The 24359-nt window shown below is 38.0% G+C and overlaps 4 protein-coding genes, 1 long non-coding RNA gene and 1 pseudogene across 5 annotated transcripts; 2 read left to right on the top strand and 4 right to left on the bottom strand.

Annotated features, from left to right (window-relative positions):
• Nucleotides 1-505: 505 nt before the first annotated feature.
• Nucleotides 506-2500, bottom strand: LOC149111619 (52 kDa repressor of the inhibitor of the protein kinase-like; annotated as a pseudogene).
• LOC110058198 (melatonin receptor type 1A-like) lies at nt 2150-3800 on the bottom strand. The gene has a single exon (XM_020764791.2). The coding sequence runs from the start codon at nt 3659-3661 to the stop codon at nt 2651-2653; it is 1011 nt and encodes a 336-aa protein (XP_020620450.1). The 5' UTR covers nt 3662-3800; the 3' UTR covers nt 2150-2650.
• Nucleotides 3801-4602: 802 nt separating this feature from the next.
• LOC110058510 (melatonin receptor type 1A-like) lies at nt 4603-7379 on the bottom strand. Its single transcript, XM_020765160.2, has one exon. The coding sequence runs from the start codon at nt 6983-6985 to the stop codon at nt 5969-5971; it is 1017 nt and encodes a 338-aa protein (XP_020620819.2). The 5' UTR covers nt 6986-7379; the 3' UTR covers nt 4603-5968.
• Nucleotides 7380-9027: 1648 nt separating this feature from the next.
• Nucleotides 9028-14543, top strand: LOC110058296 (protein lin-7 homolog C-like). The gene is made up of 11 exons (XM_089289235.1): nt 9028-9113; nt 10114-10155; nt 10310-10386; nt 10624-10695; nt 10925-10990; nt 11375-11469; nt 12488-12536; nt 13292-13346; nt 13660-13695; nt 13903-13961; nt 14077-14543. The coding sequence occupies exons 1-10, from the start codon at nt 9077-9079 to the stop codon at nt 13956-13958; spliced, it is 585 nt and encodes a 194-aa protein (XP_089145361.1). The 5' UTR covers nt 9028-9076; the 3' UTR covers nt 13959-13961; nt 14077-14543.
• A 1102-nt stretch (nt 14544-15645) lies between these two features.
• On the bottom strand, nt 15646-21778 carry LOC110058295 (uncharacterized). Its single transcript, XM_089289234.1, has 6 exons — nt 21638-21778; nt 20780-20841; nt 19940-20060; nt 18195-19140; nt 17521-17595; nt 15646-16638 (listed from the first exon to the last, which is right to left on the bottom strand). The coding sequence occupies exons 2-6, from the start codon at nt 20837-20839 to the stop codon at nt 16539-16541; spliced, it is 1302 nt and encodes a 433-aa protein (XP_089145360.1). The 5' UTR covers nt 20840-20841; nt 21638-21778; the 3' UTR covers nt 15646-16538.
• A 65-nt stretch (nt 21779-21843) lies between these two features.
• Nucleotides 21844-23442, top strand: LOC149111618 (uncharacterized). The gene is made up of 2 exons (XR_016207274.1): nt 21844-22254; nt 22340-23442. It is a non-coding gene; the product is annotated as an uncharacterized LOC149111618 (long non-coding RNA).
• Nucleotides 23443-24359: the final 917 nt, after the last annotated feature.

Genomic DNA, 24359 nt, shown 5'->3' with positions numbered 1-24359 from the left:
TTACTGAAATCCGTTTTCTTGTTTCTATTTTCTTTTATTCAATTTAGATTGAAACTGTGTATTTTAAACAAATTGAGGTCAGTTTTTCATGCGTCTGTCCTGTTATTGATCATGAAATTTCGTCAAAACATTGTCGAGCGGTTGTACGGGCCCAGTAAAACAACGAATACTCGGCAATTTGATCCGGTAGTATTACATCGAGACTTGTAATCCGACACTTCAGGGGCGGATCCAGGAATTTCTGAAAGGGGGGGTTGAACACTATTGTAGTAACCTTTAACGTGGAAGGCGAGTTACGGCCCCGTACCTCTGGCACGAGCTCTTAAGGGGTCCGGAGCCATACCCCTATCCCCAAAAAATAATGTTTCCGATTTTTCCCTCTAAAACGCCTTTTGCAGCATTCCCGAGACTTCAAAAGAGTTGTGAAAGCATGATATAAAATCTGGAATTTATCTTATTTCTCAGCCAGGAACCCCAAAATAATAATGCATGATTGAAAGGGACAGCAGTATCATCAATAGTTATTTGTCGTTTCTCTACATACCTCATTAATCAAACAACGTAGCCTGAAATAGTCTTCTAGGATGAGCTTTTACAAAAGGCCTCGCATATCTCGTCTACCTCGAATCTCTCAGGGTAATGCATAGCAATAACAGCGAGATCTGAAAAGCGCTCTTCAGACATCGTTGATCTGGTGTAGGTTTTGATCCGTTTCATGAGCGAAAGGGACCGCTCAGCTTCCGCACTACTGATTGGTAGGGTGCACGCAATGAGAAGAAGACGATGGATGTTTGGAAAAGCATCCTCGTCACACGCGCCAAGTGCTAATAGAAGATTGCTTGGAAGTTCCTTCTCTGCTGACTGCCACATTGTTTGCCATCTTCGCAGCTCATTCCCAAGGGATTTGGGAAATGGAAGGTCATTCTCCCAGAACAGCATGCCTTCTGTTGCTTCAGATAGCTCCAGGGTGTTTTTAACTATGATTGAGGGTACTAGATATAGCAAGTGATGGGCGTGGCGATCCTCGTCAGAAAATCGGTCTTGCATTTGACTAATCAGGGAATCAAGAAGGGGAATAGCCACAGATTTTTTGTAATGATCAATTTGACTAGAACTGGGAATGTTTGAGCGATTCCTCTGTATGCTTGTCTTTCTGGGAATAGCTTCAACGATTCCCAGTTTCTCAGCAAGGTCTAATATTTCTTTGTTCTGAACCACGAACTTACCTGATTTCTTTCGCGCACTTCCGGTGTTGGAAGCGGCCAGAGGTCGCGATTCTTGGTGCTGACCAAAAGGAGCGCGGCCTCTGGGGACGAGAATGTGAAAGGAGGTGAAACAGTACTAAACAATTCCATGAAGTAGAGAGAGTGAGGGCTAGATAAAGGAAACGAAATAATACTGAGTGATGCCGTGAAGCAGAGCGAGCGAGGGTTAGAGAAAGGGAGCGAAATGTAAGCGAGGAGCGACGCAAAGCGAACATTGTTAGGAATAGAGAGCGAAGGCAAAAATATAAGAATGGCGGCAAACTAATTCAGTTCAGTTTTCACAACTTTTGCTGGAAGTTTCTGCCTGGAATATTCATACTGAAGTGAAGTTTTCTTTGTGTTAGTAGCGACAACCGCTTCGTAGACTGCTACACCTGTTGCAAACCAACAAAAGTCCAGAAACCATTTAACTTTGAAAACGAACAGGATTTGCTAAGAGAATATTTGAAGCCGGCGAACGTGGTGAATTGCATATTGTGTTAACGAAGTATGGGGATTTCCTTGTTTTGTTTGTTCATTTTATTTGGTTTGGTGAAATGCTTGGATGCATTTTTTTAAATGAAGCAGAACGTAAAAGAAAACGGCAGAGAGCAAGAATTAACAGGCGAGAAGTAGCCAAGAAGATCGCGAAAGAGAGTAGGCCAGGGCTAGAGAAAGGCAAACTTTTCCCGAGCTCGCGCGACAGCTCGCGCAATTCCGCGATTGCTATAACAACCGACACAAAAGCAAGGCACGAATAAGCCGTGAACCATAGGCCGCGGCTTATTTTTCTCGTATAAATGGCCCTATCACCTTTCATTCGGCCATCCTTCCTTGAGACCTGATTTGCTATTTGATACTCAGAGGCAATTATATTTATATTGTGTTTAGATAGATTCCTCGGGTTTGTTTGTTTGTGTGCTGTTGTTTTAATGAAATCTGTTCATACGTTTGGCTGAATCTGTTTATTACTTTCTTTCTTTCTCTCTTTCTCTCTCTCTTTCTTTCTTTCTATCTTTCTTCTATACTAACCAACTAACTAATTAATTGACTGACTGACTGACTGACTGAGTAAAGTCCCACGGACTGACTGACTGACTTATAGTATATTACGATACATTCCTTAAGAGCAATATTATATTTGCGTACATGACCTGTGTAAACCAGAGTACGGTACCTTGAATAACAGGTGTGTCATACACATCATAAATAGTTATTAAAAGCCGGAGAAAAGAACGAAAAAGTGAAAGAGTCATGATCAGTAAGCACACAAAAATAGAGAAAGTACTTTAAAATACTAAGCCAGGATAGTTTTTCAAAAAGTGCATTCTCCGACTTCTGGGGCTTGCAAATTGTTCCTCGCTATAGTTTCCTTTGTGCATGAATCTGGTTATTTCTGCAGCTTGTTAGGAAGTCACGTTTGGCAAAACACTCACGTGGGTAGTAATTTCACTTGTTGGTCGGGCTGGTTCCAAGGAGCGAGCGACAGTTATTTCAGGTCCGACAGAGACGGTTGAGCCACGCCCCTTCCATACAAAAAGAGTCTTCTTCATCTTGTTACGAACAACTGGACACATGACACCGTATATCCACGGATTTAAAGCGCTGCTCAAGTGTATGACATAAGGCACGACCAGAACGAACTGACGGGGAAGTTTCGCCTTCAGCACCAGACGGCTCAGGACAACCATCAAGAAAGCAGGTATCCATAACGCCGCAAATGTAAACACGAGAACGAACAACGCCTTGGTCAAGTTGATCTCTTGCATTGACAGCTGCGAGGTGGTGTTGATGTTGTGATGGCGGATGAATCGGGAAACGCGAAAGTAGCACACCGATATGATTATCAAGCAGCAAACCACAAAAAAAGCCACGATGAAGAACGTGTAGCCAATCTCTGCGTTTCTTGTGGTAAATTTCATTGCACACGCGGCCATGACGGGGTTGGAAGCAAATGTGGAGGAACCAGACACTATAGGAAGAAAGACAACCACTGCTACAAATACCCACAGGCAAGCAATATACAGCATCGATCGGTGATAGCTGAAAGCTTTTTTAGACACGTTGGGCTTCAAAACACAAACGTATCGATTGATGGCCGTTAGAGCCATAGTCGTCATGGATGCATAAGTCAAAAAGTGCATGAAGAAGCCACTAATCTGGCAACTAAAATTATTAAGAGACATCTTTCCTTTCGTAAGAGAGGACCAGAATAGGGCTCCGGGAATGAAAGCGTTGAGTAGATCAGTCATCGCCAAAGCTGCGATCAAAATGCCAGTTGAACTCTTCAAACGAGGCTTTCTGTACAAAGAAACGAGAAGCAGTGAATTGCCGAGGATAGCCGATAGTACTAGAAGTGCAGATGTCGATGATTCGACTACAACAAGTCCAACACTACGTGGTGGTAAGGCGACCATACTTGCTGCGTGACTGGGAAATACTGACTTTCTGGGTTTACTTGTGATATCGACTTTTATCTACTCGTTTTCTGCGTCATAGCAGAATCAATTCAGAATGGAGCGTAGGCGAAAACAAGAGAAGCATAGTATATGAAAAAAAAAATAGATTTCAAATATGTTTAATTCTCAGGGTCTCTGTTTTGACGAAATTGCAGCAATTAGCAAACTGGATTTACTTCACAGCAGTAATTATAAGACATAATAAAGACCTCGACAAATTCAGCGAGTGTACAAACAAGCCCTTGGACCTCTCATGGAATAGTCTTACTCAAATTAAGAAACCCATCGTGTTTCATTTGAACAAATGAGTAAGAGGGACTTGCTTGAGTAGATTCAGAAACGAGAAAATCAGTTTTATTTCATTCGTTTTTTATTTCTAAACTTAACAAATTGAAATGAGTAGTCACTAAAGTGATCGCATCATAATCATTACAGATTTACTAACAAACATACATCAGTTGCTCCAGAGATAACATCTGTGAGTTTCCCATGAATTGCCATTAAAGTTATGATGTAATTGATGAAATGGTTCCTGATTTTACGCTTTACAAAAGAAAAGGGATCCACTAAGTGACATCTCTCGCGTTTGCTTGACACCATCAGATGCATATCTTTATTTTCAACTAAGAGTGCAGTTTTTTTTTGTTGATATTAATTGTAGCCTGCTATCCTTTAACTAGACTGAATTAAATCACATAATGACTATTTCAAAAACAAAACTATTAATTACTAATGAGAAAAAATATTGAGAAATAAATGTAAAAGAACATGAACAAACAGCCTATGGTCCGCAATCAGAAGATCACAAGGTAAACAATATTGTAACTGTTGACTTCACAAAGAGCCAAAGAAGAATTCCTGTCTTTGAAATATTCAGCTCTTTTTCAATTGTCGCCTGATCGCGTGGCGAGGAACGCGTCCAAGATGGCTGGCCACAAACCACTTACTCTTTGAACTCTTGCTCGAGATAGCTATTTCTTTTCTTTAGTCGGCTTTGTAAGACGTTGTTCATTGCAGATAAAATCCTGCTCTTAACAAAGTCTATGCTAGACTATTGTTAGTACATATAGTCAGTTAACAATCAAAGACACAATTTGTATGAAATAAAATTCAAGACTATATGTGTTGTCAAAGAATAAGCCATTTCCGATCTGCTTTTTCCCTCTGGTGCAGCCTTTCATATGGAAATTAGTTTGATTTGCAAGGCAATGAACGCGCGAGAAAAACTCATTTCCATATAAAAGGTTGTGCACCAAGACTCGTTGTGAAACAGAGGCAACAGCAACTCGTTCGGAAATGGCCTATTGATCACCATGCTTATACGCTTCTCAGTCAGGAGAGGGAAGGGCGTGAACGAGGGCGGCTGCTGTGAAAGCAGTAACTGTTTTATGATACTAGTCTGATAATGTTTTAATCATGAAAAGAGCAAAATAAAACAGGGTCAAATTCTTCTTCCCCAGTTTTCTCGCGGAGTTACACATGGAAGTGAGCGTGAGGCGCAAAGCTGTTGATTTCACGCGCAGACTGGGGAGAGTTGACTGGATTCCAGCAACCTCATTCCCAATGGGAAAGGGAAAAAGCCATGGAAACGAGGTTGGGACTCCAATACACCGCGTTTTTGACCTTATAACGGCATTTCGCTCTTGTCTTGGTTACTACTTTACTTGTTTTACAAAATTGTCTCTGAGAACAATGCCTTGTTACAGAAAAGAGTTACTCTTACTCGTGGAATACATTTTATTTATTTATTATCATATTATCTACACTTTTTAACTTGACTCTTAGTATGCGTTGCTTACAAAATATTTTTTTCCTTTCATTTATCCAGTCAGTCAGTCAGCCAGCCAGCCAGCCAGCCAGCCAGCCATCCATCCATTGATTCATTCTTTCTTTCTTTCCCTCTTTTTTTCTCTTTCTCTCTCTCTCTTTCTTTCTTTCTGTCTAGTCGTTCAACCATTCATTACTGACTTACTGATTGACTACCCAAGTGACTGACTGACCCACCCACTTACTTACTTAACATTTATTCAGAGCAATGTTATTGTATTTTCGTACATGACCGGCATACACCAGATTACATTAAACTGAGTCCAGACCACCCAGTCAATCTAAAAACCAAAGAAAACCGCTCAATAAAGAGTGTTAACTTAAAAATGCTGAGCCAGGATAGTTTTCAATGATACATTACTTGCAAATTGTTCCTAGCCGCCGTCTCCATGGTGCATAATCAGAGTATTTCTTCAGCTAACGCTCCCGGTAGATTTGTTATGAACTCACGTTTGCCAAATCACTGACGTGGGTAATGATACTGATGGAACTTGTGCGTCGGGGTGGTCCTAAGGTGCTAACGACAATTATTTCAGGTCCGACAGAGACGGTTGAGCCACGCCCCTTCCATGCAAAAAGAGTCTTCTTCATCTTGTTGCGAACAACTGGACACATGACACCGTATATCCACGGATTCAAAGCGCTGCTCAAATAAATGAGATAAGGCACGAATAGAACGAACTGACGGGGAAGTTTGGCCTTCAGCACCAGACGGTTTAGGACAATCATTAAGAAAGCCGGTATCCATAACGCCGCAAACGTAAACACGAGAACGAACAACGCCTTGGTCAAGTTGATCTCTTGCATCGACAGCTGCGATATGGTGTTCTCGTTGTGATGGCGGATGAATCGGGAAACGCGAAAGTAGCACACTGATATGATTATCAAGCAGCAAACCACAAAAAAAGCCACGATGAAGAACGTGTAGCCGATTTCTGCACTTGTGTTGGTGAATTTCATCACACACGCGGCCATGACGGGGTTGAAAGCAAACGTGGAGGAACCAGCCACTATAGGGAGAAAGACAATCACTGCTACAAATGCCCACAAGAAACCTATGTAGAGCATCGATCGGTTATAGCTGAAAGCTTTTTTAGACACGTTGGGCTTCAAAATACAAACATATCGATTGATTGCTGTTAGAGCCATAGTCGCCGTAGATGCATAAGTCAAAAAGTGCATGAAGAAGCCACTTATCTGGCAACCAAAATTGCTAAAAGACATCTTTCCTTTCGTAAGAGAGGACCAGAATAGGGCTCCGGGAACGCAGGCGTTGAGTAGATCAGTCATCGCCAAAGCTGCGATCAAAATGCCAGTTGAACTTTTTAAACGAGGTTTCCTGTACAACGAAACGAGAAGTAGCAAATTGCCGAGGATACCCAGTAGAACTAAAATTGCAGAAGTCGATGATTCCACCACAACAAGCCCAACACTTCGTGGTGGTAAGGCGGCCATACTTGCTGCGTGACTGGAAAATTCCGGCTTTCTGGGTTTAACCCTGTGATGCCGACTTTTATCGACTCGTTTTCCACGTTGAATACTGAGCAAAGTCAATTTATGAACGTAGCGTTGGCGAAAAAAAGCATAAAAAAAAATTAAATTTCAAATATGTTTAATTCTCACGCTCGATCTTTTATGAAATTGTAGAACTGTCAATTAATAAACCGGATTTACTTTACAGTGGTAAGATACAATATAAATCTGGACAAAGGTATCGAGTGTCCACACAAAAAGCCCTAAAATCTGTCAAGGAATAATACTACTGGAATTGAGAGTTCCATCGTTTCATTTGAATAGAAGAGTAAGAGGAACTTGCTTTCAGAGGGGAGTCTGCGAAAGGAAAAAGCAGCAATATTTCACTCGATTTTAATTTTTTAACCGCTTAAACAAACACAACAGTGACTGCATCATCATACAGTTCAAAATACTTGGCATCAGTTGGTCCAGAGACAACATCTGTGTTGTCATATTTATATATGTCTTTCTTCTTTTATGATAGTAATATCGTCTTTAATGTTGAATTAACTTAGCATGCGGCCAATGTCAACTTACATCTACATGGCAGTGACCAACTCGAAAGCTCATTGGCTACTTTGGTCACTGTACACAATTAAATATTATTTCTTGTAGTTAATTTCTATCTGTATTTATTTTTCCTATATCATTGTAAACCATCTCACGTAAAGTTGTTTTTCTGTAAATAGTGTGCGATAATAAAACTAAAACTGAAACTGAAACTGTGAATTTCCCATGATTTGCCAGTAAAGTTAACTCAGTGCTAATTGAGGAAATAGTTTCTGATTTTACACTTTAAGAAACAGAAGGGATCCGCTAAGTAAACTTCACTTAAATTTTAATGACCCCCATGACCTCTGGTTTTGCCATAGCTAGGCTCATCTACTGATGAACCAAAATAGAAACCTCCAGTTTCCGCCTTTTTCGCCTCCTTTTTCAATGAGTTGCATTTGAGCACTAAGTGCGCGAATAAAGTGTCCTTATCGTCTGTTCAGCTCATTATATCATTTAAAGATTTATTTGGCGGCTGAAGCACGTTTTCTGACCATTCATAAGCAAAAATAAATCAGAGTAATATTCAATACCATTACCAGGTGTCTGAAGCCTTAGCATCATTTCAAAAACGCAATTTTTTCAGAAATTTGTGGTTGACATCGGATTTTCATAGAAGTATTGGATTTACTGTCATATTTCCAGCTTGTAAATTGCTGTTTGATAACATGCAAAGAGCAGAAAGAGGTCACGATAAATACATGGAAATGGAGCACAGTTTATGTACAATAACCCGTGTACGTGTCCCAATTTCTGTTTAACACTCAAATCCAGATTTCCTCTTTAATAAAATAAATTACAATATTACAAGAGGAAGTCACGTCAGCCTTAGCTGGTTTTCATGCAGGTCCCCTATCCTGGTCGAACTGAAATTAGGAGATGTGTTGTTTTTTTGGAGAGAGGAAAACCGTAGAACCAGGAGAAAATCCCTCGGAGCAAGGCGAGAACCAACAACAAATTCAACCCACATATGGCACCGGGCCGGCACTAAAAGTGCAGTTTTTTGCCGATATTCTAGCCTTCGATCCTTTAACTAGACTGAAATAAATCAGATAATAACTATTTAAAAATCAAGGTATTGTTTAAAATGCCACGAGAAATGTTAAAGAACACGAACAGCTTATGTTCCTCGATCAAAAGGTCTTAAAATAAACTCAATTTTAACTTTTGGCTTCACAAGAAGCCAAAGAAGAATCGTTGTCTTTGCAGGGCCGTAGCCAGAAAAAAAAATTGACTGAGGCAAGGTCCATGGTAATATTCTCTTCGTAGGCATTTAGGGTGTTTATGGTTACTATAATCAACGAAAACAAAAAGATGATCGAGGGAAGTGGTAGTGCCATGGTAACCCTGCGAGCAGAACCTCTTTTGTCTCTTTTTGCTTTACCTTGGTCGGCAAGTAACGTGACCGAGAAAGACTGAAACTTACTTTTTCTGTTTTTTTTATTGTCACGTGATCGCGAGGCGAGGAACGCGTCCAAGATGGCTGGCCCCCACGAACCGCTTACTCTTGCTCGAGGTTGGTAGATATTTCTGTTATTTACGCGGCTATGTAAGACATTGTTCATCGCAGATAAAATACTGCTATGAACGAAGTACGTGCCAGACGTTTGTTAGTACATATAATGAGATCGAGGGCAATCATATGACACAATCCAATGATTTGCATGGGACTCTCCACTTGCAAGCAAGCCGTGTTTTCATTTTAACATTATCGAGTTTTCCTCGTATATTCTCACAAGCTCTGTTTATTCATATTCTGTAACCTTCTGTATTTTTCCACGTCTCACTATACGTTTAATAGCTTCTAAGCTGTGAGATGTTCCCCATTGTTTTGGCTGATGCTCGAGTTCACTTGTGTCAGCGAATACAGTTGATTCGTGTTTTATGGGAGCATTTGTTGTGCAAAATAAATTAACATTCGTCAAAACAAAAGAGGTGCTGTAGATCCGAAATTTAGTCCGTCTTTTCATGTGTTTTTGGATCTGTAAAATCACAAAACTCCATCCCACTGATAAGAATTTGTTAAAATCTCTTTCTGGTAAACTGAACTTTGACTCTTATCATAAAAAAAATCCTTGACCAAAGAGGAAAGTACTTGTTCATAACCAGAAGGTGGGAAGTGAAATGGGGTGGGGGTGTGGAGGGTTTCAACTGAAAAACAGTTCTGCAGGATAGGTTGGGTTTTTTTTTTGTTTTTTTTTTTAACAATGCAGTATGCATAATTAAAATTTTAAAAGAAAATTGTTAAGAGGAGTATTGTCTTACAACATAACCATGTTCCTAGAACTAATGTCAATAATAAGAAAATATGTGCCTGTAGACTATGACTGAGTTTCACTCAGGGCTGTCATGAAGTTTTAAGTGTTCTTACTTTGTGGGTGATTTCTATCAACAACAGGCAATTTCACCTGTAGCATTAAGAGAAAATCAAGCACAGTTAGCCATGAAAGGGTTTTACAAGTTACAGCCCTTAATGACAGTCCTCTGACTGGTATCAACTTTTTCTTTACTTCTAGATGTCAATCGTGCAATTGAGCTGATGGAGAAACTGCAAAGCAGTGAGTTGATAATTTTTGCATATTTTTGCTCTTTTTATACTGGCAGTACCTAATAGTATGCAATATTTATTATTGTATATTGTGCTAAATATACTTTGTTCTCAAATTTAACTCTGTGGATGTGGGTGAAAATTTATTAATCTTTGTGTTGCAGGTGGAGATATCCCTCCAAAGAAACTTCAGGCTTTGCAGAAAGTGCTTCAGAGTGAATTCTGTAATGCCATCCGTGAGGTATATGTACAAGAGTATTTGTCTGGACTAGATGAAAATAATATAATTAGTATAGCTTGAAATAGATAATCCATCCCATTAGTTTAGCTTAACATTCATCCATGTGTATGCCGTTTTGATGGTAGTAAAATTTCAAGATACATGTACCATGTGAGTAGTTACAGTATGAAATACAACTTGTATTTTGCAATACTCTTTTGTATTTTACTCCAAATCCATTATTCATGTTGTTTTTAGGTTTATGAACATGTGTATGAGACAGTTGACATTCAAGGCAACCCTGAAGTCAGAGCAAAAGCTACAGCCAAGGTAAATACAGAACCCTTAAAGCCACAAGACCAAAAGATAGAATATTAAATTTATATTGACCAGTTTGTTTATATTACACAGTCATTTGTAGGTTGACATTTGATGTAAAATTGCAGGGTTTACAGTCTTACATACAAGTAGTCATATTATATGATAAATATGTTGTGTGTATTTTCAAAGTGGATGTGATAGTAGCACTTACAACATATTGCTGTGTGTCCACTTTCAGGCTACAATCGCAGCATTTGCAGCAAGTGAAGGTCACGCTCACCCTCGTGTAGTTGAACTTCCTAAGGTGAGTAATAAACAACTTTCTGTCAACCAAAACTTGTCAAGGAACATTATCTTGTAATCAACAGACTGCTGCAGGGTTGTTGGTAGGAAGAAAAAATTGTTTTTTAAGGTCAAAATTGTCGCAAATCCTTGTTGCTTATGGAAGAGGCTGAATTTCTCACTCTTCCTTTACTGTGAATGATTGTACTCAAACTGTATCAAGCAGGACCAGAATACTTCATCAGATGGCCTTTATCACAAGTACCAGTACTACTCTTTCCTATGCCGTAACCATAAGGCTACTTAAATCAGCTCCCCAAAAATGACCAAGTCTAGAATAAGCATCAACTGTCAGTAGATTGATTAGATAATGTACTACTTGAGGATGTTGCACTTTAAATTTCAGAATGAAGAAGGTCTTGGATTTAATGTGATGGGCGGCAGAGAGCAGAACTCTCCTATTTACATTTCTCGTATCATCCCTGGTGGTGTGGCAGACAGGTGATAAATAATATTCTTTCTCATACAGTTTTATGTCAGATCCTTGTAATATTATGTGTAAGCCATCTCAAATTCATGACATTATTAGGCAAGCGTGTCTCACAACATCCAAAGTGCAGTTCAGTTAGTGGAGGCAGTCATTGCAGAAAAATGGGGTGTAATAATGGATTTAATATAAAAAAATACTAGAAATTAAACGTGGACTCACAGACCTTATATTTACAGTGTAGGTATCCACAATTAATAGAATAGGACTGTTTCCCTCAGCTACACATTATCAACATGGTAATAAAGTTCAACATCAGGGCACTTCTGTTTTGAATAAAATGGAGGTAGTATTATGGTTCTGTGCTTATAGTGATTTTCTTCTTTACCTTTACATTTAGACTGCATGTGTGATGTTCCATTACATGCATTATCTTGCCTTCATGTTATATTATTTCTTGGGACCTGATATAAATGATACTAGGCCAGCAATTGACAACCTTGAAGTGGTTTCATTGCTCATTGGCTGAGTTGAAATCTCAACAAAGGCTGATTGTTTCTTTTATGATAACTGCTGGAAACAAGTTTTTACAGAACTTGTTGATATCTCCAGGGCAGGAAAAAAATTTGAAATCCAGTTGCCCAGTAGACCAGTATATTTCAGTTCTCAGTTACCCTCACTAAAATAAATTACTTGCCCAATGGACATGTATACAGTGTTCATGCCTTATCAACTACATCATTTACTAGGTACTGTCTATAATCACATATGCTTGGATTTTAAATTAATCTATTGCTTTCAACTCATTGTTTTGCTCATCTTGCAGTCTCAAGTTTTGAAATTGTTTTTGATTGGAAATTATCTCTAATGAGACTACTGAGGCCAATTTCACTTGCCCACCAGACCACCAAACTTCCATTTTCACTTGCCCAAGAGCAAAATTTACTTGCCCTGGGCAATCGGACCTGGGTTTTTTTCTTACCCTGATCTCTACTTTATTTTCACGTTTCCAACAATGTTTTATTTTTTTAGGAATGGTGGCTTGAAACGTGGGGATCAGTTGCTCTCTGTTAATGGAGTGGTGAGGAGTCAGTTTTATGTCATTCTTTGATGAAGTACTGGAGTGATTAAAAAATTACAAGTGTTCAGTGGAATCCCTGTTGTTGAAACCTTCAAACCCCTGATTATTTGAAGCAATTTTTGGCTCCTTTGGCTAAGGAGTTATCAAGAAAAATTTACCCTTGACTTTTCAAACCTCTCAATTTTTCAAACCAATTTCAGTTCCTCGAGATTGTTCCTAAAATCTGGATTCCTCTGCACAATCATGTACATTGAATGGAAAAATTATGTTTAATTCTTCTTTCCCCTCCCCTCCCTCCTCCCCACTCCCCCATCTTGCCCCCCCCCCCCCTCCCCACACACACAATATACCAATCACAAAGCTTAACCTCAATAATCTTTCGGTGCATTCCTGGATCAGGATCAGTGATACAAGGTCACTTGGATCACAGTGCCTCGAAGGAACCAATAAATCTGCGACCAGAGTGGATTCATCAGTTACTTTGATGCACCATGATCTGGCGATCTTGAATCACTGATCCTGATCCAGATCACCCCAAAGCCAAAAGGAATGCAACCATTTAATACTGGTTTATCCAGTTAACATTGATGTGGAATTGTTAAGTTGGATACATCAGTCTCTCTTGGTTTTTATTCACAACTGACCCTTTATGCCCCACAACTCCCCCCCCCCCCCCCCCACCAAAAATAAAAAAATAAAAACGATTTAACCAGTTTCAAGCTTGATTTAGTTAATTTATTTTATTTCTTTGTAAGAGTGTTGAAGGAGAAAATCACGAGAAAGCTGTGGATCTATTGAAAGCAGCTGAAGGTGTGTTGGTAAAAAGAATAAAGCTGCATTTTAGTAACTTATCATTAGCCTTTTGTCAAATATAGCGGGGGATTTTGAATTTTGTAAATTTGTTTAATATAACCCTTTATGTCTTGAAAGACCCATTCGCAAATAGATTCAAAATAACTTGGCCAGTAATTTCAGAGTTAGCAACTATATCAGAATGACCACGAGATTCATAAAATGCCCTGGGCAACATGAACAGAAAGCCAATATTGTTATTTTCTAATTGTTTTATCGGTAAAGTACCAAAAATTAACTTAAATCATATTTGTTTGTTAATTTTTTTTAGGAAGTGTTCGTTTGGTTGTCAAATTCACCCCAAAGTGTGAGTATATTTTAAAATACATAATTTTGGAGAAAAGGTGGTTTACATCAATTTTGCTTTTGGTTAGAAAATTTAACTTTAGTGCATTCTTGGACGTATAATTTATAAGAACATCATGTTATTTTTGTTTAATATTGTTTTGAGTAAGGCAGTGGTCCTCTACTTCTTATTCCATTGATTAAATTCTAATTAATTTTGCCTCTTCAGTGCTGGAGGAAATGGAAGCTCGATTTGATAGACAGCGTGGATCTCGCAGGCGCTGATAGGTAATGGAATTGTTTGTGACAGTTAACTACAACTAGTAAGCTAGAACATAAACAGAACTCTGTCCAGGACTTTGCAATTTAGAGTACTGAAATTTTGGTGCTTTTTTCGTTTCAGACTTATCTCTGGTGAATTTCATTTCACTTGGAGTGTTGTTTTCCATTGGCAATCTCAAGGAACAGACAAACAGAACACGATATCCACCATGAATTTTTTTATTTACAGAGTGTTATTTCGCCTTATAGTCTTTTTTAAACTTCCAGCCCAAGTTGTTTGAAGACTGGATAATGCTATCCACCAGATAAATTTCTATCCAGTGGATAAGTGTTAACAAAACAAACTACACTATCCGCTGGATAGTGATTCATCATTTATCCGATGATTGGTGTTATCCACCTTTTGAACAAGCCAGGCCTGGGCATTTTAATCAAAAGTATAGGCACTCTTAAACGGTATAACATGCAATGCAAAAATATTTACTTGCATTTTTCTTCTTAGTCTAGAATAAACAATTTGTAGGTTTTTCTGATACATTTTGAACTTTGTAAACCCAAATAAACCTGTAGTCAATTCTTTGCAGTCAATAGTTTATTGTTTTCCCTTTTTCTTAGCTTGGGTGTGATGGTACATCTTTCAAGGTCTTCTCTGGGAACGTCAACATAATCACAACAATGATCTTTATTTTCCTTCATTTTAGAATTACATGTTATTTGGCCCGCGGATAGCAAGTGCTAATCTAGGCAGGCCGTTAACTGCCTATGCATAGAACTAGATTAATTAAATAACAATAAAAACAATTTAAGCAACCTAAAATGCGTTATGCACAGTCTTGTCTCTCTGCCAATGTTTCTGTGCATTTATTTTGTACAGAAATGGGGAAAGGTAAGTACATCATGGAAAGAGAAAAGCTTTCACCTTCCCCTTTTTCTCCTTTAAGCTGACAAACCCCTTTACTTTATTCTACAATGTTCTCCTCTTGATTAATCTCCTCTTGATTAATCTTTGTAGGAGGCTACTAAAATGTAAGATTCAAGCAAAAAATTTAAATTGGTTAGAACACCCTCTGAGAAAGTTCATGCTAAATGCCATACTACTAACTCAATGAAAATGCAGAACAAGCATGAGCTGAGAATTTACATTTTGATAATTAAAATAAATGAGTGAGTTGCCCTGGACTTGTGTTTTCATCAAGTTCTAGAAACACTAAGCTTGGAACAGCTCAAAAAAGATGTGCAGACACTTGTCTTTGGCTTGTGTGTCCAAACTTCCAATAGTGTTTCATATACACTTGATAGAAACATGGAAATTGGTTAAATTATCACCCAATTGCAATTATCACCCAGCTGAAGTGCACTTTAGCTTTCCCCTATATTCCCTTCGCTATGTTCTGCAAAAAGGAGAGAACTAGACAAATGCGGCACTTCAGGGTCCGAAATTTAGTCAACCAGTACAGACCATCAAATCACAGAGTGTGATTGCTCATTAGATGACCACAATTCAAGCTGCCAACCTCTTGATATATGAACAGTTGTTAAAAGACCCTAAAACTTATAATCTTTGGTCAAGATTTCTGCTTGGGAAATGCCGTTGTACACAATGTACATGTTGATGATGACAATGATGATGATGGCAATAAAGTGAAATACTTAAAAATAATTTTACATTGATGGACAATAAACACAATCATTGTATGTCAATCTCGTTTTATTCAGCTCTACAATTGAATACTGTACTATAATTGTGTTAACTGCAGTGCAGCCATAAGCATTTTCTAATAGTTATACTGCATAATCACTTCTACTCTTTGGTGACTAGATTTCAACTTGGACATCTAGGTCTGAAAACATGGTTGTTGAATGGGCAACCTACTTCACAAGTTAATTTTGGACCTTGCACTTTTAATAGCACCGTTTCCAGTTGAACGCAGTGAAATCCACACTTTCTTTCATAACAAATTGGCAGCAAATATCGGGGTATCAGTAGTTCCTGTCTTCATATCCAATAAATTTTAATAAGGGCAATAAAAACCAGCAACTTTAGATACAAATGATGGATTGAACATCTATGCAAATCTGTTTTAATTATAATATTCCTTATCCACCGTAATACTGTTAAATTATTTACTTTATTGTCTAAAAGAACTAATTATTTTATCTTGGTCTTTGCTGGTGCTACAATTCCTTGTGCTTCATTATGCAAAAAACATACATGTCGTAAAATACAGATTAATGTAAGTAATAATTTTATCAAATAAATAAAATTTTATAAATTATGCTCAAATTGTATACTCATGTAGCATGCTGAACACCTTCAAGTGTAACCCTCATCTCTGGAGAGAGGTGGGAAGCGTGATGAAACAACCTTGTCCAGGTTTTACTTCAGAAGTTTCTTAATTTTTATCAAATCATGCAACATCTGTTGCTTCGTGAATTATTACTGTTACTTTAAAACCTTGCCCTTTGAAAGCCCCATCCTTGTCAAACTTTCCTTAGTTTTAATTTTTCTGGAATCCCACATTTAAGTACAATCATGTACCCAGGTTTTGTGACCTAATTTTACTCCTAATGAAAGTGCCCTTTCTATTTCTTTTTCTTCTTTTTTAACCTATCTTTCTCTTTCTTCAGTTCAGCCAGCTCTTTCAAGTGTTCTATTTCATCTTCCAGCTTTGCAATCTTGGCACTAGAAAAAAAAAGAAGAAAAAGGAAAATTGTTTCATGCTTCCAGTCCATGCAAACTAAATTATTATCATCAGACTGTTAACAATATCTGGGATTGTAACCTGAATATTTTGAAATGTCTCTTGATTAAGGTGGCTCAAGACAGTTTTCAGAACTTTTTGACAGGTCATTACAACCACACTTTACTAGGTATGCGCAACCCCAAAGAGTATGGGTTTTTAGCTGTTTTGGTCAGAAATAATATCTAGTCATAATATAGTCTTAGTTACAGTGGTGCAACCCTCTGGAACAGTCTTAGAAAGGCTAACTTGCTTAAAAAATTAACGCACTTATTCAATCTCGGATTTATGAAATAGACTGGTGGGATTCATGGAAAACAGGTTGTTATCAACACATAATTTTTAACTATATAGTATAGTAAATGAATTTGTAGTGATATATTTGTAAACCCTGATGAATTTTTACCGTGTCCAAAGAATGATTAAAGAAATAGGGTATTGATTTTGGCCAATTCGGCCACAAATAAGATGGTTTTTGCACTCTAGTCTTGCAATTGAATTATGTATGTTTTTTAGGAGAAGCAAATCTTCATCACGACACTATTGATAAGACATCATCAAAAGCCCTTCACAGTGCCTTTAACATCAGTCTTTGATTTAAGGATCAATTATTGGTTAGGTCATAAATAGGGTAGATGTTTTGGTCTTAAATAGGGTAACGGTTTTGGACAAGGCTGCAGAACAAGTAGCTTCAGCTAAATCCCTTTGAGTCTATATTGACCAAACTTTAAACTGGGAATGCCATATTGAAAAGTGCTTATAATTTAAAAAAGGCTTTTTTATTATCAAATTTTGATTAGCAGGATAGCCTTAAATTTTCTAACCTCTTTTGCTCTTCTCTCTCTATCTGGCGATAACTAGTCTCCATGTAAGACAGATCATCCTCAGCATCATTGAATCTGTCAGAAGGAAATAGCAATAATTTGATAAATTATTACTGTAACAAAATTATTGTTTACATTCTTTTCATTTTTCTTGTGACCAAATGCAAAAGAGAAAATTAAGCAACATCAGACAAGGATTTAAAGCAGTTCAAAGTTGTTAGCCAAACTTTGTAAACCATTCGTAGCGCTGGTATAGAATCTCCGAAGGTCACCACACACCAGCACCTGCAACTTAGACATCTTGTTACTTGGTGATAAATGTTATAATGCTGGTGATTTGTTAAAACATGTATGTAGTCTTATTATATAGCTTGCGTTTGCAGCCAATATAATGCACCCTCTGATTGGGTAATTCTGGGGCATGGGCTGATTACAGGCCTGCATGAACAAAGCAACAAGCCATCTAATAAACCACTTAAATATTTACCTCAATTGTTCAGTCTTCACGGGAAATCTCAAACCTCGGCCTTGCCATATTGACCTTGTTATCTCTTGGTCAATATGGCAAGGTCTCAGTTTGAAATTTTCCCATTAAGACCTCACTCTGGGTTAATAAGTAGTTATTATTATGAGTTATGTTGGTGAATACATTTTTGAAGAAAAGGGATACAAACCTTGTCTTGTCATAGCCAAAAATTTCCCGTATATACTTTGAGACATCAGGAACATCCTCTCCCTCTCCGTCGTCAATGAAGTCATCCATTTCATCCTTGTAAGGGTTTCGTTTTCTCTTCAGTTTCACCCTGTCTCTTGATTGGCCAAGATGAGCTGCTTTCACTGGCCTTCTTTCAATAGCAGGATTATTGTACTTAGGGTTACCTAATTTTCTGTCACTTGATATGGCTCCCATTGAAGTTTTTGTTTTCATTTCTAAAGGTTTTTCTCTGCTTCCATTCACTAATCCTGGTGATCTCTTGAAATCTTTTTTCATACTGGAATCCTTCCCTGAAGGTAATGATTTTCCATTTGGAACTGATTTTGATGGTCTCTTAGAATCTGTACTTACAGTTGTGTTTTTGTGCTTTCCAGTGTTATCTTGCTTGACAATTTTTTCTTCCAAGCTTCTCTTTTTAATGTTGCTGCTTTCCCCATTGCTGCCACTCTTCTTTGAACCGTTGCCCTGTTCTACCACAGACCGCAATTTAGTACCACCAAGCTTATTCCTTTCTGCAGCAGCCAGTAATTCTTTAAAGTTAAGAGGTGCACCCTTCTTTCCATTAACTGGGTTTTTCTGCACCTTCTCGACCGGCTTTTTAGATTTTGTATCCCTGTTTTTACTATCAGGTTTCAGAGAAGGTCTTGTTGGTTTTCTATCAGCTTCAGAGGTTCTTGATGATGACTGACGATGTGGTGTCTTAGAAGCTTTATGTTCTGAAAGTTTTTGTTTCTCGTTTACTCTACCTGATTGTTGTTCATTCATGGTTGTCGTTGGTGGCTTGCACTGTCCCTCATGAGATGTTGGAACACTTTTTGCGCCCTTCGCAGACTCTGCATTTTTAGTGCCAAGGGATTGAGCCAGGCGTTCCTGAATCCTTGCACGTTTTGCAGCTTCTTCCTCAGCTACACGTATACATGTACACAAAAATGAATTAGAAAATAGCCCAAAGAAAATTTGCTTACAGATTGTTTTAAAGTCGTGTTTCTATTAAACAATTAGATTACAAGCTTGAGATTTCTATCAAGGGCGCAGCCTGAGTCAACTATCATGCATAGAAATTGAGAGCGAATAATCTAATTGTTTTAGTATAAATCTACTAGTCATTCAAAACTTTAGCTAAATCTTCTTCACAGACACTTCGAAAACACCAAGAAGCAGCCTTCATTTTGTTAACAAGGGCACACTGCTATGTTACTCACTATCTATCACAGAATAGATAGTGGGTAGCGTAGCCAATGAGAGAACGGCATTCGTGAAAGAACACTTGTAGATTTATACTACTCTGTAGCGTAGCAGTGTGCCCTTGTTGACAAAATGACAGCCACCTCTTGGCATTTTCAAAGTGTCTGTGGAGAGGATTTAGCTAAAGTTTTGAATGACTAGTAGATTTATACCTAAAACAATTGACAATAGATTATTTGCTCTCGATTTCTATGCCTGATAGAAATTTCAAGCCCATAATCTAATTGCTTAATGGAAACACTCGTGAAAGTTTGGGAGAACTTGAAAAAGCTATGGAAACACTCACCAGCTGGCTTGTGCTCCCACAGTAGTTCTTGTTCTCCCAAACTTCCACTTTTGTTTCCATAACTCGATAGAAACACAAAACATGTTTTCTATTTCTTAAACATGAAATGCTAATGAACATCTGGGCATCAGGAATCAATAGAATAAAAACCAACGCATGTCAATTTCTCCTACCTGCCTTTTTTTTCTTTTCCATCTCTTTCTTTGCAAGAAATGCCTGAACAGCAGCTTGTGATATCCCGCTATCCTTTGATTTACCATCACAACTCTTGGTGGCCACATTGTTTCTATCTTGCTGTTTATTTTGTAAAAAAAATAATAATAAAGAATTATATCAACTAATTTATAAACCATAATCAATAATACATTGCAATACTTGTCTAGAATACAGGAGCATTTAGAGATAAAATAAAAAGAGCACTGTCTCATCATCAAAGGAAAGTTCCTCCTAGTCTGAAGTCACTTCAGGGAATCAAACTGACACCATGGGAGAATAACGTTTTTGTATGGACCTCACTACACTTGGTTTGTATTGTCAATTTCTTGGGCTGATATTCTCCTTGTATGGCCCTTGCAATCACTTAATTTGTGTAATATCATTGGTCCACTATTTGCAAAAACAACATTGGACTGGGTAAAGTTGCTACATAATAAATCTCTCATTTACCATCCCTTCCTATTTAAAGAACGTATAAATTGTCAGTCTTTTCCATATCAACGTCACTGTGCTTGATCCATACTATCAAGACCTACAGTAGGTGTGATACGTGTATTACCTGGGGTATAGCAATAGTGGTTACAATAAAATTATAATTTTTATTCAGGCCATTCAAGGAACTAATCAGAGTGCTTAAACATTTTGTCAAAGGTCTGTTAATCAATAAAACAATGATATGATATTTCTATGTTCATTTGAATTTCTCCAGTGAATACATACTACCATCTGACATGATATTCATTTATCATAATAACAACTTATGAGAAAAGACTACAAAATTCTAATAATATCAATACCTGCTTTCTTGCATGACTTTTATTCTGAGAGGCCAATTTCATAAGTTGTTTGAAATCCATACCTTGATAAAAAAAATTAAATCACAAATTAAAACTGAAGTTGAAATCCTGAAAGCAATCAGTCTCCTATTTCCACCTAGCTAGAGAGATGACTGTCATAATTTCAAGATACAGCAAAGCCCTGTTACATATGCAATTCTATATTATGCACATTTATAGTACTGTAGTTAAGAGCTAGCAACTGGCTATTTTGTAACTAGCTTAAGGAGCATTTACCATAACTAGAAAACAAAGACTTCTGGAAATTTTAAAGGCACTCTTGTCAGTAAAACTAACTGAGGTTGTTAATAACCTCGCTTAGTTTTTTTCTTAGCCACATTCCTGATTGCCAATTTTGGGAGCAGTGGTCAGATGTTTAGGCAGTTTGAAAATCTGAACAGGAGATTTGCATTGTTAGAGAGTAGTTGGATCTGTGCTGGGGTGATCTACACAGAAACATCAGGTCATTTAATATTAGCTGAACTGGCTCAAAGTTAGAAATCAAAACTGAGTGTTTTTATTGCAATTGCTCAGAAAATGAAAAGAACACTATACGTTGGTTATGATTTCATCTTCAAGTGGCAAGAATGATATCTCATGTGTAAAACTTTGCGAACGAATGAGTTATAATTATTGTGCTCGAAGATCAAAGTCAGTTTTCTCGCCAAAGTGCGATATCCTGTTCACATTAGTCGTAAATGTACGAATACCGTCGGTGATATTTCTATTTCCTTGTTCAAGTTTGGTGTTCGCCATTATCCTTACACTTTAAACTGGAAAACTATTCCTTACAGTAATTTATGTCATTACTGGACTTACCTTGTAAAGCTTCGGAAAATTTCCAAGCTTTAAGATGCTTCAAATTCAACAAAATAACGAGAAAAGACAAACCTCGTCAGTCAGCTGTGCGGCCATTTTACTAGTACCCAGCTTACTCGGTCTGAAATCTTTCCCAGAATGCATAGTGGTCCCTGTCGGCGATGGCCTGATGACCAAGCGTGAGGCCAAGCGGCAAGACAGCTGGATATTGGCCAAGTTCTTTTTTGTTTGTTTGTGTTTTGCGTTTTTATGGACCGAGACGGAGTCGAGGTCCACAAAAACACGCAAAAAAGAACGGAGCCAATATCGAGCCACCTGGACCGAACTGAAGCAGTCAACAAAGGTTTTCAGTCTTGTATGGGATAAACAACATATTTTTCTTGCGGGACATAGCGCGTAATCCCCAGCGGGCAAGATCGCGCCATCGTGCCCGCTCGGGTAGCCAATCACAGCCCAGGATTTGGTTTGTCTTGCCCACTCAGCGAGCTAGCCATTTAATAAGCCAAAGTATTTCTCTCTGATGGTTAGACGCGCAAGAGGCAAAGACGGAAAAATTGCTAATCCACCGCGGGCTTTCAGACCGGATCTACCGACTCAGCTACGAAGCCAAGACTTGAGTAGGTCGTATTTAGTAACATAGTGGAATTTTTCTCTGTGCAGGAAAACTTAAAATACGATTTATTATTGTTTTGTTATTTTTAGTACAATCTAGACCTGTAGAGAGCGTAAAGGCACGATTGGAGTGGAAGGAGTCGCACAGGCAGAGTCAAGTCGGTAGATATAATCCCAGAAACAATCTACAGGATGACATTATACAACATCACATTATACACGCAACATTTTTCACTCTGCAAGTGACACACTGTAAGCAAGTTCTGAAGGTTGCAGTTATACAACCAAATGGTGATAGTAAAGTCAAGTTAAGTAGCTTTAAGTACTTAAAAAGAATAAACCGTACTGAGTTAGTGCTTTTTGCTCTCGAAAGAAATAGGCGACAAAAATGATAAAACACAAGACAAGAAATGACCGATGGTTGTTCGGCCAAGCGTAATGTTGCCGACAGTGGACACAGTGAAATCAGTTTAGTTAGACACGCAAAGAAACTCATCCATTACGCTTAGTGTTGTACTTAAACTCTGGGCCTTACGCTGCGGACTAAGGCTGAAGACTTCATGAATTCCTTTCCTTTCGCTTCAATAACTGAGCTCATTTTGCTTGCTTTCTTTCCTTGGCTTTTGCTCTATCTTTAGGAAAGTCCCTGCTGATTAGAAAAGTATGGAAGCGCGAAGCTAACCGCCATGTGACATCCACTTTCTTTTCCTCGCCGCATTTTGCACAACAAATATCACAATGATACCTTTTCCCTGTGTTACTATCGAGTCTTAGAAACAACCAGCATAAAAATTTGGAAGATTCGCAGAAGCTTTGGAAAATCTGACTCACCTACTGCAAATGTCGCTCGCACGACATTTTTCCAAACTACTGCGGGCTTCCAGTTGGGCCGTTCTCTAATTCGCCGAGAAAATATAACTTTATGAAACATCATGCGAGCATTTCACACAGTATTTCAAGTTGATTGACCTGGTCAGTTCTACTGATTTATTGTAAAATTTCAAAAGTTCCCAAATCGCTACGATTTTCGCTGCTCATGACACAAATTTAATAGCTATTGAGCCACGGAATGGCTTGGAAAACTAAATTCCTGTTTTTTCTGTCCGAATTTCGAGCACTGTTTAGTTTATCTTTAACAGCGCATCTGCTCAGCAAGATAAGCAAACTAAAGTGAATAAAACATTGTAAAACTACTGAATTTGAATACTGAATTATTTCATCGTGTATTAAAAACAAAGAATCTATTCGCAAAGAGCGTTTCTTTTTTCTTAAAAAAAAACATTTACTTCAAAACAAACGCTGAAAAATTTGAAAACAAGGGCAAATTATGGGAAAGAAAACTAAATCTGCGAAAATCAAAGAGTATCAAAGCACTTGAAATGTTCCAGGCGGTTAAATATATAAAGAAATCTCAGAAACAACGCCCTTGTATTGTATTTTTAGTGTTTATACCGAGATGTTTAAGCCCGAAAAGACGCCATTTTGAACCTTTAGGGCGATAATCTATCGTATAAAAAACTGCATGTTCAATACGTTGTTTTAACTTTCTCTATGCTATCGGTGCGCCGCGAAACAATTGAGTTAAGTTTACATTTACAGCCTTCCCTTTTGCTGAGCGACAGCTTGAATAGAAATTTACACGTCTTCCTCGGTGTCACACAAGTACGCAAAATATACTTTATTCATTTCAATGACCTGCACCTCAATTCCATTCTACCAGGTAGTTGTGAATTAACACTGTTGTGAGAAAGAAACTGAGACTAAAAATCAAGGGAATCAAACACTGGAATAGCTTGAAGCATTCCAAAAGAAGGCTTTGCATAACTTTCAGCTGTCTGTGATCACAGTCCTTCTTTCATCGAGGAACTCATTAAAACTTTCCCTTTTCTTTGAGATTGTTGTAGTTTTAAAAAACCATTCTCTTTAGCGGAAGAAAAGTTTGCATTCAGCGAGATAATTATTTACTGTTTCACCGCACATGGCAGCAGTAAGTAGTTTACCAAGATTTTATTGAGAGCCTTTAATTACTAAAAATCTTAGTTAACGACTGTTTATAGGATAACCGTGCAGCTGTGTTGCAGTAATGAGTTAAACACGCCTTCGCTAGGAC

The sequence above is a fragment of the Orbicella faveolata genome, unplaced genomic scaffold (assembly GCF_042242905.1).
Source record: "Orbicella faveolata isolate gen_17 unplaced genomic scaffold, um_ofav_v1 contig_2, whole genome shotgun sequence".
Lineage (NCBI taxonomy): Eukaryota > Metazoa > Cnidaria > Anthozoa > Scleractinia > Merulinidae > Orbicella > Orbicella faveolata.
This window is presented reverse-complemented; position numbering and strand designations above follow the sequence as displayed.

Coding starts and splice junctions, on each gene's coding strand:
- LOC110058198 (XM_020764791.2), bottom strand. CDS start 3,661: ATGGTCGCCTTACCACCACGTAGTGTTGGACTTGTTGTAGTCGAATCA.
- LOC110058510 (XM_020765160.2), bottom strand. CDS start 6,985: ATGGCCGCCTTACCACCACGAAGTGTTGGGCTTGTTGTGGTGGAATCA.
- LOC110058296 (XM_089289235.1), top strand. CDS start 9,077: ATGGCTGGCCCCCACGAACCGCTTACTCTTGCTCGAG. Junction 10,991..11,374: donor GTGTAGTTGAACTTCCTAAG/GTGAGTAATAAA, acceptor TTTAAATTTCAG/AATGAAGAAGGTCTTGGATT. Junction 11,470..12,487: donor CCTGGTGGTGTGGCAGACAG/GTGATAAATAAT, acceptor TTATTTTTTTAG/GAATGGTGGCTTGAAACGTG.
- LOC110058295 (XM_089289234.1), bottom strand. CDS start 20,839: ATGGATTTCAAACAACTTATGAAATTGGCCTCTCAGAATAAAAGTCAT. Junction 20,061..20,779: donor AAAGTCATGCAAGAAAGCAG/GTATTGATATTA, acceptor CAAAATAAACAG/CAAGATAGAAACAATGTGGC. Junction 16,639..17,520: donor GAGAGAGAAGAGCAAAAGAG/GTTAGAAAATTT, acceptor TTTTTTTTCTAG/TGCCAAGATTGCAAAGCTGG.